Source organism: Gastrolobium bilobum, unplaced genomic scaffold, assembly GCF_033153095.1.
Source record: "Gastrolobium bilobum isolate Gb01-03AN ecotype WA unplaced genomic scaffold, APGP_CSIRO_Gbil_v1 utg3966, whole genome shotgun sequence".
Lineage (NCBI taxonomy): Eukaryota > Viridiplantae > Streptophyta > Magnoliopsida > Fabales > Fabaceae > Gastrolobium > Gastrolobium bilobum.
This window is the reverse complement of record NW_026898636.1, coordinates 136,532-151,461: the sequence shown is the minus strand read 5'-3', so window position 1 is coordinate 151,461 and position 14,930 is coordinate 136,532. Positions and strand designations below refer to the sequence as shown.

General features: G+C 34.8%; 3 protein-coding genes across 4 annotated transcripts; 2 read left to right on the top strand and 1 right to left on the bottom strand.

The window, feature by feature from the left end:
• Positions 1-2,871: 2,871 nt before the first annotated feature.
• Positions 2,872-3,109, top strand: LOC133317868 (uncharacterized). The gene has a single exon (XM_061519749.1). It carries the CDS (start codon positions 2,872-2,874, stop codon positions 3,106-3,108), a length of 237 nt encoding a protein of 78 aa, XP_061375733.1. The 3' UTR covers position 3,109.
• Positions 3,110-9,359: 6,250 nt separating this feature from the next.
• Positions 9,360-11,236, top strand: LOC133317864 (uncharacterized). The gene is made up of 2 exons (XM_061519747.1): positions 9,360-11,121; positions 11,221-11,236. The coding sequence occupies exon 1, from the start codon at positions 9,413-9,415 to the stop codon at positions 10,010-10,012; it is 600 nt and encodes a 199-aa protein (XP_061375731.1). The 5' UTR covers positions 9,360-9,412; the 3' UTR covers positions 10,013-11,121; positions 11,221-11,236.
• Positions 11,237-11,320: 84 nt separating this feature from the next.
• On the bottom strand, positions 11,321-14,930 carry LOC133317863 (sugar transport protein 7-like). Of its 2 annotated transcripts, none has more exons than XM_061519746.1 (4): positions 14,547-14,930; positions 13,370-13,689; positions 12,416-13,042; positions 11,321-12,122 (listed from the first exon to the last, which is right to left on the bottom strand). In XM_061519746.1, exons 1-4 carry the CDS (start codon positions 14,695-14,697, stop codon positions 11,661-11,663), a joined length of 1,560 nt encoding a protein of 519 aa, XP_061375730.1. In that variant the 5' UTR covers positions 14,698-14,930; the 3' UTR covers positions 11,321-11,660. The 2 variants fall into 2 exon arrangements, with proteins under 2 accessions (XP_061375730.1, XP_061375729.1); XM_061519745.1 differs by having other exon boundaries at positions 11,322-12,119.

The following is a 14,930-nucleotide window of genomic DNA, read 5'->3' as shown; positions in this document are numbered from 1 at the left end:
TGTCATTTTAAGCTAGAGAAAGTGATAGATCATGGGAAAGAGAGTGGACTGAAAAAATAAAGGTGTGGGTCCCACCTTTTTGTGGGAGTGAAATGACACAAGTTGTGTCATTTAAAAGAATAAACACATTTTCCATAAATTAAATGTTACCCATGAAGCAAGTATGACAATGAAGCATGTCCAATGATTGTTGAGTTGAGCGATTGAAGTGTGCGAACTCAGAAAATCAAGCCATCCTATCTCTTCAGTTATTACCTGAAAAATAGTATTCTGCCATAAGAATTATTGACATTTAATCTTAACAGAAAAAAGGTATTTAACATCTGCATTGCAAAATTAACAGTGACTAATATAAATATTGAACCAAAAGACAAATAAAAACCTACAACAAATAATAATAATAATAAGAAGAAGAAAAAACTAAAATCAAAATATTACATTTGCCCACACGTGGGTCTGCCAATGGTCACAATGACATTCAACCATATGCCAATGTTGAAACTGTTGCCACATGCAACTACATGCAAAATGAATGTACATGTGTGTTGAAACTTGAATATGTTATTACAGATGGATTTTCAAACCCCGGCCTATTAATTATATTTATACTTATAATTGGTTGGTGGATATTAGTGAGTTCTTATTATTTTTGAATTGAACTCATTTTTCTGTAATATCATTAATTCATCGTCAAAGAGATAGAAGGTGAGCTAGGGGAAACTTGAGAACGTGAGCCGCGAAAGAGGGGATACAACATCAACCTCTAAAACAATGCACTTAGTCCCACACTAACAGCAACCTCAAAAAATTCCTCACAAACCACCAAAGGGAGCCGGTCCAAGCAATCGATGAATACAAAGGTGAAAAAAAATAAGGAAAAGCTAATATTTTTTATCAGGTAACTATTATACTTTTAACAGAAGGTACAAAGCCCTTTTATGTGGAGACCACCTTTATCTACGGAACGATAACAAACCAAAATTTAGTCACTTATGCACTATTTATGATGAGATTTTTTGTTTAACATATAAAAAAAAGAGTAAACACCCTTTTTAGTCCCTGTCAATATTTACGAAGTCCTTTTTAATCCTTGGCAATAAAAAAGGACCAAATTGGTCCCTGAAATTACAAAAAAAGGGTCATGTTAGTCCTTATGTCAACTCCCAAATATGTAGAGTGGCCCTTTTCTTGTACTTTTAGGGACCAATTTGGTCCTTTTTTATTGCCAAGGATTAAAAAGGACTTCGTAAATATTGCGACTAAAAAGGGTATTTACTCTAAAAAAAAAAAAAAAGTTGACTTACCGAGATTGATTCATGTTATACAATGGACACTAAATCACTTTCTTTTCATGCTTTTTTCATTCCATTCCCCACAATGCATATCTTCTACCAGTAAATATTCTCTGTTAAACTGAAGCACTGCGCAAGATGAAAATCACTGTTTATATCTCTAATAGCAACAACTATTAGTTGGCTTGGTGTTGTCTCTCAACATCATGAGCCATATAGGTAGCAAATGTTGGGCTTTGCACAACACACTAACTTTTCATTCCAATGTTGCGTTACATGCTCTGATGCAACTCTATGTTGTTACAAATAAATTGCTAATTCCTCTCTTCGTATAGCAGGTGTGCATTTTGTTTCTTGCAGGTTTGACTTGTTCAGGGAGGAGCGTTACCGCCATGTTGAGGAGCATATATAGAGATGCTAGGGTGCTGAAGAGCTCTCCTTCTTTGTCCAGTAATATGTGGGTAGCAGCAAGCCCAAGGAACCAACCCTCGTGGCAGCATGTGAACATAATAGATGGCAATAACAATTATGTTAGTGTAAAGTTGATGCATCCTTTTCAGCCATAACTTCATTGACTGGCTGGAACATTAATAGCTAAGGGCATGTTTGCTACGATGTATAAGACCTGATAATATAAGTTTATACTATATATTATGACATTTTTAATTGTTTGGCATGACCATTATATAGTACAAAGATTACTTAATACATCAAACTGATGTATAACTTAAACAGGTACAGAGAGGTGAGATTAGACCTGATAAGGTTTGATGTATTAGGTCCCTTATTTTTTTTCCAGTCTAACCCTTCCATTTTTCCTCTACTACGACGTATACGACGTCTATTTGTCCAAGGTTCCAAGCGATTTGAATCTGAAATTCCTCCTCCTCCAAACGACACCGAAATCGATCGTGGTCAACGAGGACTTGGACCTGTTCCTTGCCGAGAAATCGACCAGGGGAGTGAGCTTGTCGGATGGCGAAGAGGGGTGCATGATGATAGGACGGAGGGGACGATGATTTGGATGAACCCGATAGTGTGTTGTGCGGTGAGGGTTTGTATTCGGTTAAGGATTTAAGGAAAATGTACGATTTTTTCAGATTGAGGGTTGCCAGAAGATCTCTGTCGTTCAATAGTTCCTTGGCAAGTAGATCGCTGAACCCTACACTGACCCAATTCGCTCTGCTTTAGTGGCAGCTTAGGTATGCGCTCTATATCAACACAGATGCTATTGATTTTTCGTGCTATGTTTTCAAATCACCATTCGAATTCGATTTTTCTTTTTGAGTATCCACTTGACATGTTTTCAGAATTCCTCGTGTTTAATTTTGAAATTGATTTCTTTCAATTGTTGCTTTGCTTTCGATTAAGAAAATGGATATTTTAATTTAGGGATTTATGCGAAGGAAACTATGTGAATTGGGACCTATGAATAATTAACTTGTGACTTGTCTTATCACACTCCCAAATTGAAAATATTAGGGCTGATTTTGATTTGAATGGGGATTTTATTATTCAAAATTGTCATTTGAATCTTCTTGCCATTTACAACTCAAATCTTGATTTAGGTTATTTTGCCATGGGAAACAAAGTGGGGAAGCAAGAAAGGGAATATGTGATATTGCTTAAGATTGTACCTCCTTTGGATCAAGCATATGTTAAATGGCTTGCCAAAGATGTTGCAGGAATTCAAGGCTTTACTCCAAGATGTGTTCGTGCAGTGAAACCACCATATCATTATGTTGAATATATGAAGTTGAATGGGTGGTTGGATGTGGATTTAGATGATCCTGATATTGCTCATTTGTTCAAGTAGATAATTTTTGTATGCCATATAGACAATTCGCCTGAGTTGTTGCAGCTGTATTATGGTCGTATCAAATTGTGTGTGAAAGAGATAAATGGCGGGCAATTCAAAAGTGGTACTTGTATAATATAGAATTGATGTTAATTTTTAATTTTGCTATTACATATAGACAATTTTTTTACCAGTTGTTGGTTTTGTACACTTGGTGATTTTACTTGTTTTGTGCTTCGGTAATTTTTTTGTCAAGATCATAATGTCTTATGAGCTAATGTATTCCCATATATTGTACTTTTGTTTTATGTTTAAGAAAATAACATCTAAATCATTAAGAGAATTTGATGAGTATAAGAAAGATCTTGTTATATTTGGTGTTTCTTATGTTTTCATCCCTTTTATTTAAGTTAAAAAAAATGTTAATCACATTATGAACACTGAAACCACAATAAATTTGTTTTAAGTTAATATATATATTAATTGTGAATTTTTTTAATATTGTAAGATTTTTATTTTTACAAAAATTATTTTATCTTTTTGACATACTGATCAATAGATTTTTATAAAAATTAATATCACATGACATATTTGTAAAAATTATATAATTTTTTTATTAAAGGGTACTTTTGTCAAAAGTATTTATTTTTATCTTATATAGTATTATACCATGCATTACCAAACACTAGATAGTATTATCTTACACAATACATTATCTTATACAATGGCATGCCAAACAATGGATAGTATTAAAATTTAATCAAGTCTTATACAATCAGACTTTATACTATCAGATCTTATACGATCAGGCCTTGTCATATACTATACATCAAACATGCCCTAAGAGGCAAGAATAATTTTCTTTGTTTTAGGCTCTTATTCCTAAAGTCACATCAATGCCTTAGGACCTCAGCCAAGAAACATCTCAACCCCATAAAGCCATCTCAACCACCGGTGGACCATCTTGGTTACTAGCAAGCACCTCGACTACCAACAAGATTAGTTTGTAAGCACTATATACACGGTTCTTTCTAAAACCCCTATTATTTTTATCATAACAATTTTACAATCATTTAACAATCTACAGGTGACATATTCCTTGCAAGTTTGCATGTTTTATATTTTTTAGGGTGCAAGACATCTATCAAGTTCTTAATTCAATGACAAAGCAATCACAATCTGGCAAGAAACATCAAGTCCCAGCATGAAAATCAAAGTCCCTTATTGCTAGCCATATCTCCTTGGGCACCCGTCCTTTCCTAGTCGGAAGTAGGAAAATCAAAATCCTTTGTCGCCAGTTATGGCTCATTAGGCACCCATCCTTTTTCCAAGTCAGAAGCAGGAAAATTAAAGATTTTTTGTTGCCTGGGTAAAGGCACAAAGGGCACTTGACTTCAATAAGCCAGAAGCGCGATCATAAAGCATATATAATTACCCGGATAAATGCATCCGGGTAAATAAAGTAAAAATGAATGAAAAATAAAAGAAAAAAGATCGAGATTCATCAGAAGTCGAACACCTAAGTCCTTATGATTTTGAATGATCCTGACCAACACATAAAAAATCATCATATAGGGTTCTTATACTCTGGTCAGGTATGCAATAAACAATTATTGTTTTAATTTGTTTATAGGTCTAAGTCACTTCTTAAGTTATTATCTCTGACTTCAAACTTGAAAGCAAGTACAAACCCAGAGACGACTACGAGCAACGAACAACTCGACAAAGCAACCTGGACCCCGGAAGCAGTCACAAGCTGAATTTTCCCAGCATTCATATCATTTTGCACAACATTAAACACTATTTGATAGGCACAAGGGCTTTACTTTAATCCAGGCATTCCGACTTCTCGCAATGCCAGGCTGGGGGCTTATGTTATGGACCAATTAAATGGTCCTCACTAGAGATGTTAATGGGCCAAGCCGGGCCGAGTTTTGATCTTAAAAGACTAAGCATGTGTTTAAATATGTCAGTCTAGACTAGCCTGTTACCTGTTATGAATATAATTATCGGTCTGTGACCTAGCTTATTTACAAAAAATAAAAGTCTAGTTTAGCCTATTAGCATGTTAAAAAAAATAAGATAACAAAATTTATCCAAACAAAATATATGATCAACAACGCTAATAATTCCACAAAGATTCATAAATTCAATGTATATCCAAACAATATAATATAGAAAAAAGTTATTCAAAAAGTCTGTTTAACTAATAAAATGAAGTGAAATTGGTTGAGGAGAGAGGGCTATCAAAAGAAGTATAAAAAATATAAAATAAAAATAAAAATTGGTATACTAAACCAGCCTGAGAGGCTCCAAGGCCGGGCTTTTGAATTGGAGTCTGAGGCCTTTTTATTAAACGAGCTTTTATACAAGTTCAAGTTTAGTTCTAAACACTAAATTTAGACGTGTAAGTCCAGACCTTTACAAGTCGGGTCAAAGGCCCCTGATTCGTTTACCACCCCTAATCCCCACTTCCTACCACCACTACATGACATGCACTGAACGTCTCATTCCACTACTCTCTCCCAACCTTCATCCAATATAAATAACCACTCACTAAACATTGTATAACACCACTAAACCACCTACTAAACTACCCACAATATACACAACCTCATAGTGCACTTCATCTATATATTACAGACACCCTATAACTAATGAGTGGATCATCTTATAACTTATCTCAGTACTCACAAGGCTTGCCACCGTGACTATAGCCTCCACATTTGTGCCCAAAGCACATTCGATCCACTAAGTAGGTGACTCACACACCTCCTATCCATACCATCAGACTTTGGCTTGAGGTATTGGACTTCCTATTGTCAGTTATCTATTCCATTAAACCCATAGAAATAAATACTAGCTATCTTGCTAGACATTGATATTCACATTTGAACAATATATATATATATATATATATATATATATATATATATAACTCAAAAAAATCAATTTAAAATTTATAAGAAAATAAGTTAAAAATTACATATATCATTATTTAAAAAATAACAAATTAGAACATAAATTTTTAGGATTTGAGAAAAATTTAATATAAAAAGTAAAAAACTGAACGTCATTATTTAAAGAGTATAATTGATGAAATTTAAAAGTTAAAGTATTTGAATGTAAAAAAAGAGAAGGGTTATATTTACAAATTAAATTATTTATAAATTATTACAACCAAATTTTAATTGTTGATTTTCGTCAATCTAACTGTTATAATTTATTAGATCATATTTATTAATTAATTGTTAATTTTCAATAAATTATAACCATTATATAGATTGACAAAAATCAACGATTAAAATTTGGTTGTAAGAATTTGTAAATAATTTAATTTATAAATATAACCCATCCCATAATTTTTTTGAATGTGGTTAATAATTTGAATTTTTATTAAAAAAAAGCAAAAGAAATGTGTTAAATAATGTTAAATGCGCGTGTTTTAGAAAAAAAAAATATATAACAAAAACCTAAATACGCTTAAGAAGAGGGTAGATTGATTACTTTAAAGGCATCATGGCTATATTGTGGGCAGCAGCACCATCATTTTTCTTTATTTGTCAATACGTGTCTTTTTTATTTAGCTTTCTTTATATTTGTCTGTTATTTTTGTTGTTGTTATCCTTATATGTTATTTTGCTTACTAAATTACGACTGGTTATATTTATTATTATTTTAGGTTTGTTATTCTTATTACTTACTATTTGATTAATTTAAAATTAATGCTTAAAAAATAGGAAAAATTAATTATTATTGATTTTAAATTGATCAATCGATAACTAATTGAATAATAAGGGTAGTATACTAAAATGATAATAAGTATAACTTTATCCCCTAAATTAATTAATATTTGGTGATTTTTTTCTTTAAGGTTATTGTCGTAAATGTGTGTGTATATATATATATATATATATATATATATATATATATATATATATGGGTTAGGATCATTTTACACCAGTGTAAGTTACACTCTTAATCTTGTCCGGTGATTCCACTTATATCTAACAGTTCAAATTTTTTAGTAATGTGAGCCATTCGATACAAGTGGATCAATGGTCAAGATTGAGTGTAAGACTTCTAACTCTTACACTGGTGTAAGAATATCCTGCCTCTATATATATATATATATATATATGACAGGATATTTTTATATCAGTGTAAGAGTTTGAAGTCTTACACTCAATCTTAATCATTGATCCACCTGTATCTAATGACTTAGTTACTAAAAAATTAGAGCTCTTACATATAAGTAAGTGAGATCAAGGGTCAAGATTGAGAGTGTAACTTACACTGGTGTAAAATGATCCTGACCCTATATATATATATATATATATATAAAAGGATCCGGTAGCATCAAGGCCGCCACTGCAGGGGCGAAGGGGGATGGCCCGCCCCCCACCAACTCCTCACCCAAAAATAAATAAATTTGAAGACTTTTTTTTTTCTTAATGAGATTATGTCTCTGGGAACTATCATCGAGAAGTGAAGGTACTCCATTGCAATCGCCATTTGCAGAGCAATATCGAGGTTCCGTTTAAGCTTCTTGCCATGGAAGCAATTTGCTAGATTCGGTGCGGGACATAATCATAAACCAACAGCAACCCCAAATTTATTTTCATTCCCTCTATTTTCGCCCCTGGTGATAAACAATTCTGGCTCCGCTAGTAAATCTTTAATATTTAATATTGTTTGTGGCGGAGCACAAACATATAAATTATTGCACAATCCAATTTCTTAATTTTTTGGAAGAGTATTGATTTGCATATTATGGTAGATTATAAATATTAAAAAATTGATATACACAATCTTAAGGTAGACAAGATTTATCAAATGAAAAACTTAAGAAATTTCTATACGTATAAAATAATTTGTGCAATTAATCGGTGCAACTCAAGTAAGGTGTTAATGGACCGAACCAGATTGGATTTTGGTTTTAAAAGATTAAGTTTGTGTTTAAATATGTCAGTCTGGTCTAACTTGTTACTTGTTATGAATATAATTATTGGTCTGTGGCCTAATTTATTTACAAAAAATAAAAGTCTGATTTAGCTTGTTAAAAAAATGGAAAAATATTTGTCCTTTTTTTTTGTAAATAATATTGTGTCATTTTAGATTCAAACTGTTGATTTTCATCAATCAACGGTAATAATTTATTGGGTCAAATAAATAATAAGTTTGATCCAATATATTATAACCGTTTTGATCGACGAAAATCAACAGTTAGATATAAAATGACACAATGTTATATCTTTAAAAGGACAAATATTTTTTCAAAAAAATGAAGACAACAAAAAGTTATCTAAACAAAATATACGATCAATAGCACTAATAATTTCATAAAGATTCATAAATTCAATGTATATCTAAATAACATAATATAGTACAAAATCATTCAAAAAGTCTGTTTAACTAATAAAATGAATTAAGGTCTTAAGGAGAAAAAGAGAATTATTATGAGTAGTATAAAAAATATAAAATAAAAATAAAAGTTCATAGACTAGGCCAGCGTGAGAGGTTTAATACTAGACTTTTGAATTGGAATCTGATTTTTTTTATTAAACGAACTTTTATTATATAAATGTAAACCTAGTTTCAACCATCAATTTTTGACTTATATATCAAATACATCTAAAAAAAAACCCTCATTCGTTTGGCATCCTAAACTCAGGTAAATTTAAGTTACTTAATCCATGTCGTTTCGTCTGCAGTTTAGTTAGTCCTTCCTCCCTCTTCTCATGCAAAAAAGTAACTTAATTTCCAAGTAATAAATTGTTATATAGTCCACACGCTATATCAGCATTTGGTTGGTGTAAATGGCCGACAATTCCCAATATGAAAGTAATATATTAAAGAGAAAAAAAAAGGAGTGATAAACCAATAAGAAACAAGCAAAGAAAAACAAGATAAGCATGAGTTAGGTGCAGGCAACAATTTTATATGCAGGTACAGCTCAGATCCCATGCACCTTTGAAAGCAACAAACTTAAAGGCGGTTCAGACTTGAACCACCTAACAAATCGTCTTTTCAAGTTACCGACACGTGTCCACAGTGAGGGTGCCATCGTTATTTCACCCAAAGAATGTCCCCAATAATATAAGCTTGACCCTTTCAAATGTCCAATCAAATCACACCAGCGTAACCGAGAACCTAACCCGCGATTAAGAGCGGTTCGGGTCACGTGATTAATAAGAATTCATATTCAAACCCTCTGACACCACTATAAATACGATATCATTTCTTCCCTCTTATCCACATTCAATTGTAATAAATCTTCTTTATCTCTTCGTAATTGTTTGCACTTTTTCTCTCTCTAGAAATGGGAACTGCAATAATTCGTTCTCACGATTGCCTCCAAGGTCGGTTTTTCCGCAACGATACCTTAGCGATCGCCACGTCACATGTCAGATCGCGGAGAAATTCCAATAATAACCCTATTCTCAATTCCTATGCCTACCAGAACCGCCGGCGAAAGCGAAGTCCGGTGGCCGCCGTTCAGGCCAACTGTCATTACGGCGGTCGGAGACGATCCGGAGATCGATTTACGGCACCGACGAAAGTTCCAGCCACCGCGAATATTGTCATGGGACAAGTTAGGATTCTCAAAAGAGGCGAGAAGTTGAGCCCGGAGAATAGCCACCGAGGACTTGAGGTTGCTGTTCCGGCGGAGAACCGCAAGGCGAAGGTTAAGAGCGAGGAGGATCTCCATTTGTTCTTAGGCTCGACGCATCGGTTGGGTCCGGATCCCGTGACCGTGCAGAAGCAGGTTAGGGTTTCGGATTCGAAGGATGGGATCTATGCTGGATCAGCGTTTGTTGCGTCTCCGCCTCCGAGCTCCGTTCCGGTTCCTGGATTTTTGGGGAAGAACGGCGCGGCCACCAGTGATTTGAGGCGGTTGCTGAGGCTTGATTTGGAATGATTAGTTGATTTCGTTGTTTTTGGAGTTTGATTACTTTCTTCCTAAGTAGATGATGGATGGTTAATTGCTCGCATGGTCTCTAACGCGCTTCCTTTATTTTTTCAAGAGGATAGCCGTTAGGTGCGAAGCACATGAAGAAAACTTTGAAAGCAAAGCAGAAGTTGTAGGAATATGAAGATTTGATATTCAGCTCCTGAAAGGGGGCTTAGTCAGTTAGGTACCCCACCGTTAGTTCATATGTTTAAGACAGAAGGGTTGAGAGAAGAATGAATCTCTTGTAAATTCCCCTTGCCAGTCTTATATACGCGAATCTATCTAGTATTTGAATTTAGAATGTTTGTTTCTGTAGTGTCGGTGTTGGATTTTCATATGGAAGAAGGAAGTTTGATGTGTGTTGTTTCTTTCAACTAGTTGTAATACAATAAAAAAACTTGTGTCAGCAACACTATTGTTAGTTGCTTTAATGTCAGATATTTATATATTATTACCTTTTGATTATCATCCTTTGTCTGAATATTACACATCGCGTTTTAATCTCAAATGCATGTTGAATTGCTCGATTATTTCCAGGGTTGTCTGAACTCTGAAGGCACCGATTTTCAGACATACAACACAAGATCTGATTAGTGAGTTTGGTGTTTTTGGAATTACCATAAGAGGACGTCATTCATGTTTAATGCTTTTGATTTTATTTCGCAACACAGGCATTTTAAATTGCATCTGCTGGAGCAGACGAACCTAACTTGGCGTTGCCACTCGACTTCTCTACCTGAATTGCTAAATCCAAAGGAAGTGAAAGAAAAAAGAAGAAGAAGAAGAAGAAAAGATTTGAATACAGATGGTGAACCTTTATCGCGGAACATCTCTTTTGTGGTATTACCAGCGAAGAACAGTTTGGTTTCTCATTTTATCTTCTTCATCTGCCTGATTTAATTCATATGTGATCGGTGTATGGAGGGTAACTGGATTCTGTTCTGTAAAAGTTAATAGTGTGAGTTTTTCAGGATTCCTGTTGCTAGAGAGCTTTAGTTCCTCGCTGGAAATACTAGTTGAAGTATCTAAGTATGCAACTTTCGCTTCTTTCCTCCTCCTTTGGTTATTTTACCTGGGTATAGGTGAAGTTAGATTCCTAGTTAAATGATATATTGCTTTTGCATTGATCTTGCAGAATTTTCAGCTAATCACTGTCTTTTATTGCATCTTCACAGAAAATTCATTACAAAGTTGCTGTTTTGCGCCATAAAGGCTAGGAGCATGGGAAATTAAACTGGACCCATAAGCTCTGTCCTTTGACCAGGCGAGCTCTCCAACTTTTTGTGTATAATTGCCGAGTACTTGAGTAATTGGGTGTCTGCTTTATTCATTTTATGGCTTGGTTCAGTATTTTGCTATTTTTAGGTTGAATAGAAAAACAATCGATATAGATAACTTTAGATTGAGATTCTTTTTTGCATAATAACTACTAATTCACTATTCTCATTTTTCACAAATACATTAGACTTTTTTACGTTGTCCTTCTGAACAACTAACTTGCTTTGTAGCTGTGTAGTTTACTTAATTACTGCATACGGAGGGGAAACTTTATTGGTCTCGATGAAATTTTCAGTTCATCTTACTTAAGTTATTCACTTCTTGGGGCCTGTCATAGTTAAACTGCATCACCTGACTCCTTGGAACTTTTTACCATACCATCTGTTGCATCCGGCAGTATCCTTTTCCAGAACCAGTGTCTCCTCCACATGAATGTCATCTCTTCAATGGGAATTCCCTTTGTTTCAGGTAGGAACACAAAAACAAACACGGTCATGATGGTAATCCAGCCAGCAAAAAACAGGAAGATCCCAAACTTGAATGAACAGAGAAGGGAAAGGAAGGCCTGGGCAATTATGAAAGTTAACAGAAGGTTTACAGCAACTGTGATACTCTGCCCTGCTGATCGGATTTCTAATGGAAATATCTCACTTGGGACAGTCCAGCCAAGTGGGCCCCATGACCATCCGAAAGCTAGAACAAATAGGCAAATTACAACTACAACCAATATTGAATAGCTTTTCGACAATTCTTGATTTTCTCCAAACTTGATCCCCAAAATTATGGCAACAATGACCTGCTCATGTGAAGAATGAAAGTGTAATCAATTGGTTTGCAAATATGAAGTAAGGTGCTCCTCTGCTTTGCAAATTGTATCTGAATACTACCATTTCCTCCCGAAATTTCATACTCATTATAAGGGAAACTACGTTTTTAAGAAAACAAGTTCGTTCATCTACATGATTTCTGTGGTTATGAGTCAGACAAAATGAATGGTGCATTTGGTTTGATTTAGCATTATTTCCAAAGGTTATGCTTCTAGTAAGTAAGCATCATTGGAATTTGCACTAAACAGATTTTTGTTTTTTTTACCTGGCAAGTGATCATTTGTATTCCACCACTGATGAGTAGGGGTCTCCTGCCCAATCTATCTACTGTTGCAATAGAAATGAATGTTGAAAAGGCAAGAACTCCTCCAGTCAAGGCTGAGGAGTAGAGAGACGCATCTCTGCCAAATCCCATGCTTTGAAATAGTACTGGAGCATAAAAGAGAATTGAGTTTATGCCGGTCAGTATTTGGAACGTAGGCATGAAGATTGCCATAACCAACTCTGGCCTGTTTCTTTTTTCAAGGATGTTCCGCAAGGGGTGCTTTATTGAGTTTGCCAACTCGCTTGCATCAACCATGTCTTGGAACTCTGCATCAACATCATTCGTTCCTCTGATTTTTTCAAGGAGCTTCCTTCCTTTATCCTTTGATCCTCGTTCTATTAAGCTATTTGGAGTCTCCGGAAGAAATATTCCTCCAACAGTCATCAAAAGTGCAGGTATTGCAGCAAGGCCAAGGGACAGCCTCCACCCCCATGGTTTAATCTTTTGTGTTCCATAATTGATCATATTTGCTGTAAAAATCCCAAAAGTGGTTGCTACTTGAAACATCATGTTCAGGCCTCCTCGAAGGTGGGTTGGTGCCATCTCTGACAAATAAAGCGGAATAGCCTTCAAAAGAACCATCAGGAGTAGCTATAGTAATTTTTCAACATTAAGATATAACTGGATTATCTTCTATCTCAAAACATATTTTATTGGACCATTGACTGTTTCCATCACATTACTACCTTTTTTTTTCCTGTAAAATTTAATGAACTTACGTTAACATTTACATTATTAATGTTGTCACTCACTTTTCAAAGCCATTTGATACTTCGGTTAACTAGACTCTGGAGCTTGGTTCTAAACAGGAAACAATTGTTTTGCTACTTTTCTACCAAAAAAGCTTGTATTTGCGTAAGAAATTGATGAAAGGTTATAGGAAAATGCTACTACCTGATTTCCAAATCCAATGCCAACACCAAGCATGATCCGACCTATGATAAGCATTCCCAGATTAGCAGCTGAGGCATTCAGAGCCGATCCAATGAGAAAGCTGATGCCACCCCCTATGATACTTGTTCGTCGACCATACTTCCTTGTAACTGGAGATGCCATCAGGGATGCAACTAAACCAGCAATGTATAGAGAAGAGGTGAATGCTGCAAGGACCTGATTATCATACTTGCAGTAGTTGTTTTCATGTGCATGTATTTTTTGTTTATATACTGAAGGGAAGAAATCCTGAAGAAAATCATCCATGGAAGTAACTCCTCCTGTTAACCATTACACATGCATCAAAGAAATTTTCTGATAAATGACTAAAAATATTATAATTGTTTACATGTTCTGATAAGGAAGATTAAAAAGAGAGTTTAAGTGGGTTCCAATTGTTATTCAATGGATAACAAAGAAAGAGTGTGAGTAGTCGATTTGAACAAAGAATGTAAGTCTATAATGACTCATCATAAAAGCATGAGTCGTTGAGATAGTTGTTCATCCACGTCTTCTCACCAAACTTAATTCAGAACATTTGCTATCTCAGTTGGAGCGCAAGGGTTGGGTGATAACAAGACTTTATGATTTACTGGCAGGGAGGGATGTGATTCGATTTGGAGCAACAGAATCAAATTAACTGAGATAATGCAATTCAATGTGGGGATATAAATTTACCATTACAAAGTTATAGCTAGGCATTTGAGATTTTATGAAGAAAAACATGATGGACCCGGTTTCAGTTATATTACTGAGATAATAATTGGGAATTGCATCTTACAATCAGGGAAGGGAGGGTTTAAACACTTCAGATTAGAAAATAAACAAGAGTGCAGAGTGAGACAGAACATAACAGATTGAAAAATTGTGTACTCTTGAATTTCTAAGACATGATCTCATGTCGTTATCAGACATGAAAGAGATTCAGAAATTTTAAGTTTTTGGTCTTCTGTTAGATAAATTCAACACATGCAGTAGCTGTAGCTGTGCTACACATGCATTTCTTCTTTGAGCTTTCAATCACACTGAGAGTTGCTATATATGGTGTGACAAAAAGTATCTGAAACCCGACCGTAGAAGAAGGTGAAAACTACAAAATAATGAAAATAGTGATTGAGAGTATGGATTATTGAAGAACCTGAAATCCCAATATCATAGCCGAAGAGAGACCCGCCAGTAGCAGCAACAACGCATGCGATGATGACATGGACTGTGACTCTTCCCTTATACTGCTCAGCCCTCGCCTTAGCCACACCACCTGTACCTGTTGTAAAAGATCCACCTGCCATTTCCTCAATTCTTCTCCTTTCTCAGAGGCATATATATAAAGGAGAGTACTTTTTGGCCTTCAGCACCATGCCATGCTGCTTGGAATTTATAAATATCTCAAGCTAAATGAGACTACCAACCTATTTGCTCCAATAATGGTAGATGATAATTATTTTTTAAAAAAAACAAAATATTTACCTCCTTTAGAAAATTCCTTCCTATTAATAGGGGAATTTATTACCTGCAAGGTTGC

Bases quoted from the DNA above. Each gene is read 5' to 3' on its own strand.
- LOC133317863 (XM_061519746.1), bottom strand. From the start codon at position 14,697: ATGGCAGGTGGATCTTTTACAACAGGTACAGGTGGTGTGGCTAAGGCG. The intron at 13,043-13,369 runs GTAGTAGCATTT...GTTCTTTTGAAG, and splicing joins GCATTGGATTTGGAAATCAG to GCTATTCCGCTTTATTTGTC. The intron at 12,123-12,415 runs GTAAAAAAAACA...TCTTCACATGAG, and splicing joins TACAAATGATCACTTGCCAG to CAGGTCATTGTTGCCATAAT.
- LOC133317868 (XM_061519749.1), top strand. From the start codon at position 2,872: ATGGGAAACAAAGTGGGGAAGCAAGAAAGGGAATATGTGATATTGCTT.
- LOC133317864 (XM_061519747.1), top strand. From the start codon at position 9,413: ATGGGAACTGCAATAATTCGTTCTCACGATTGCCTCCAAGGTCGGTTT.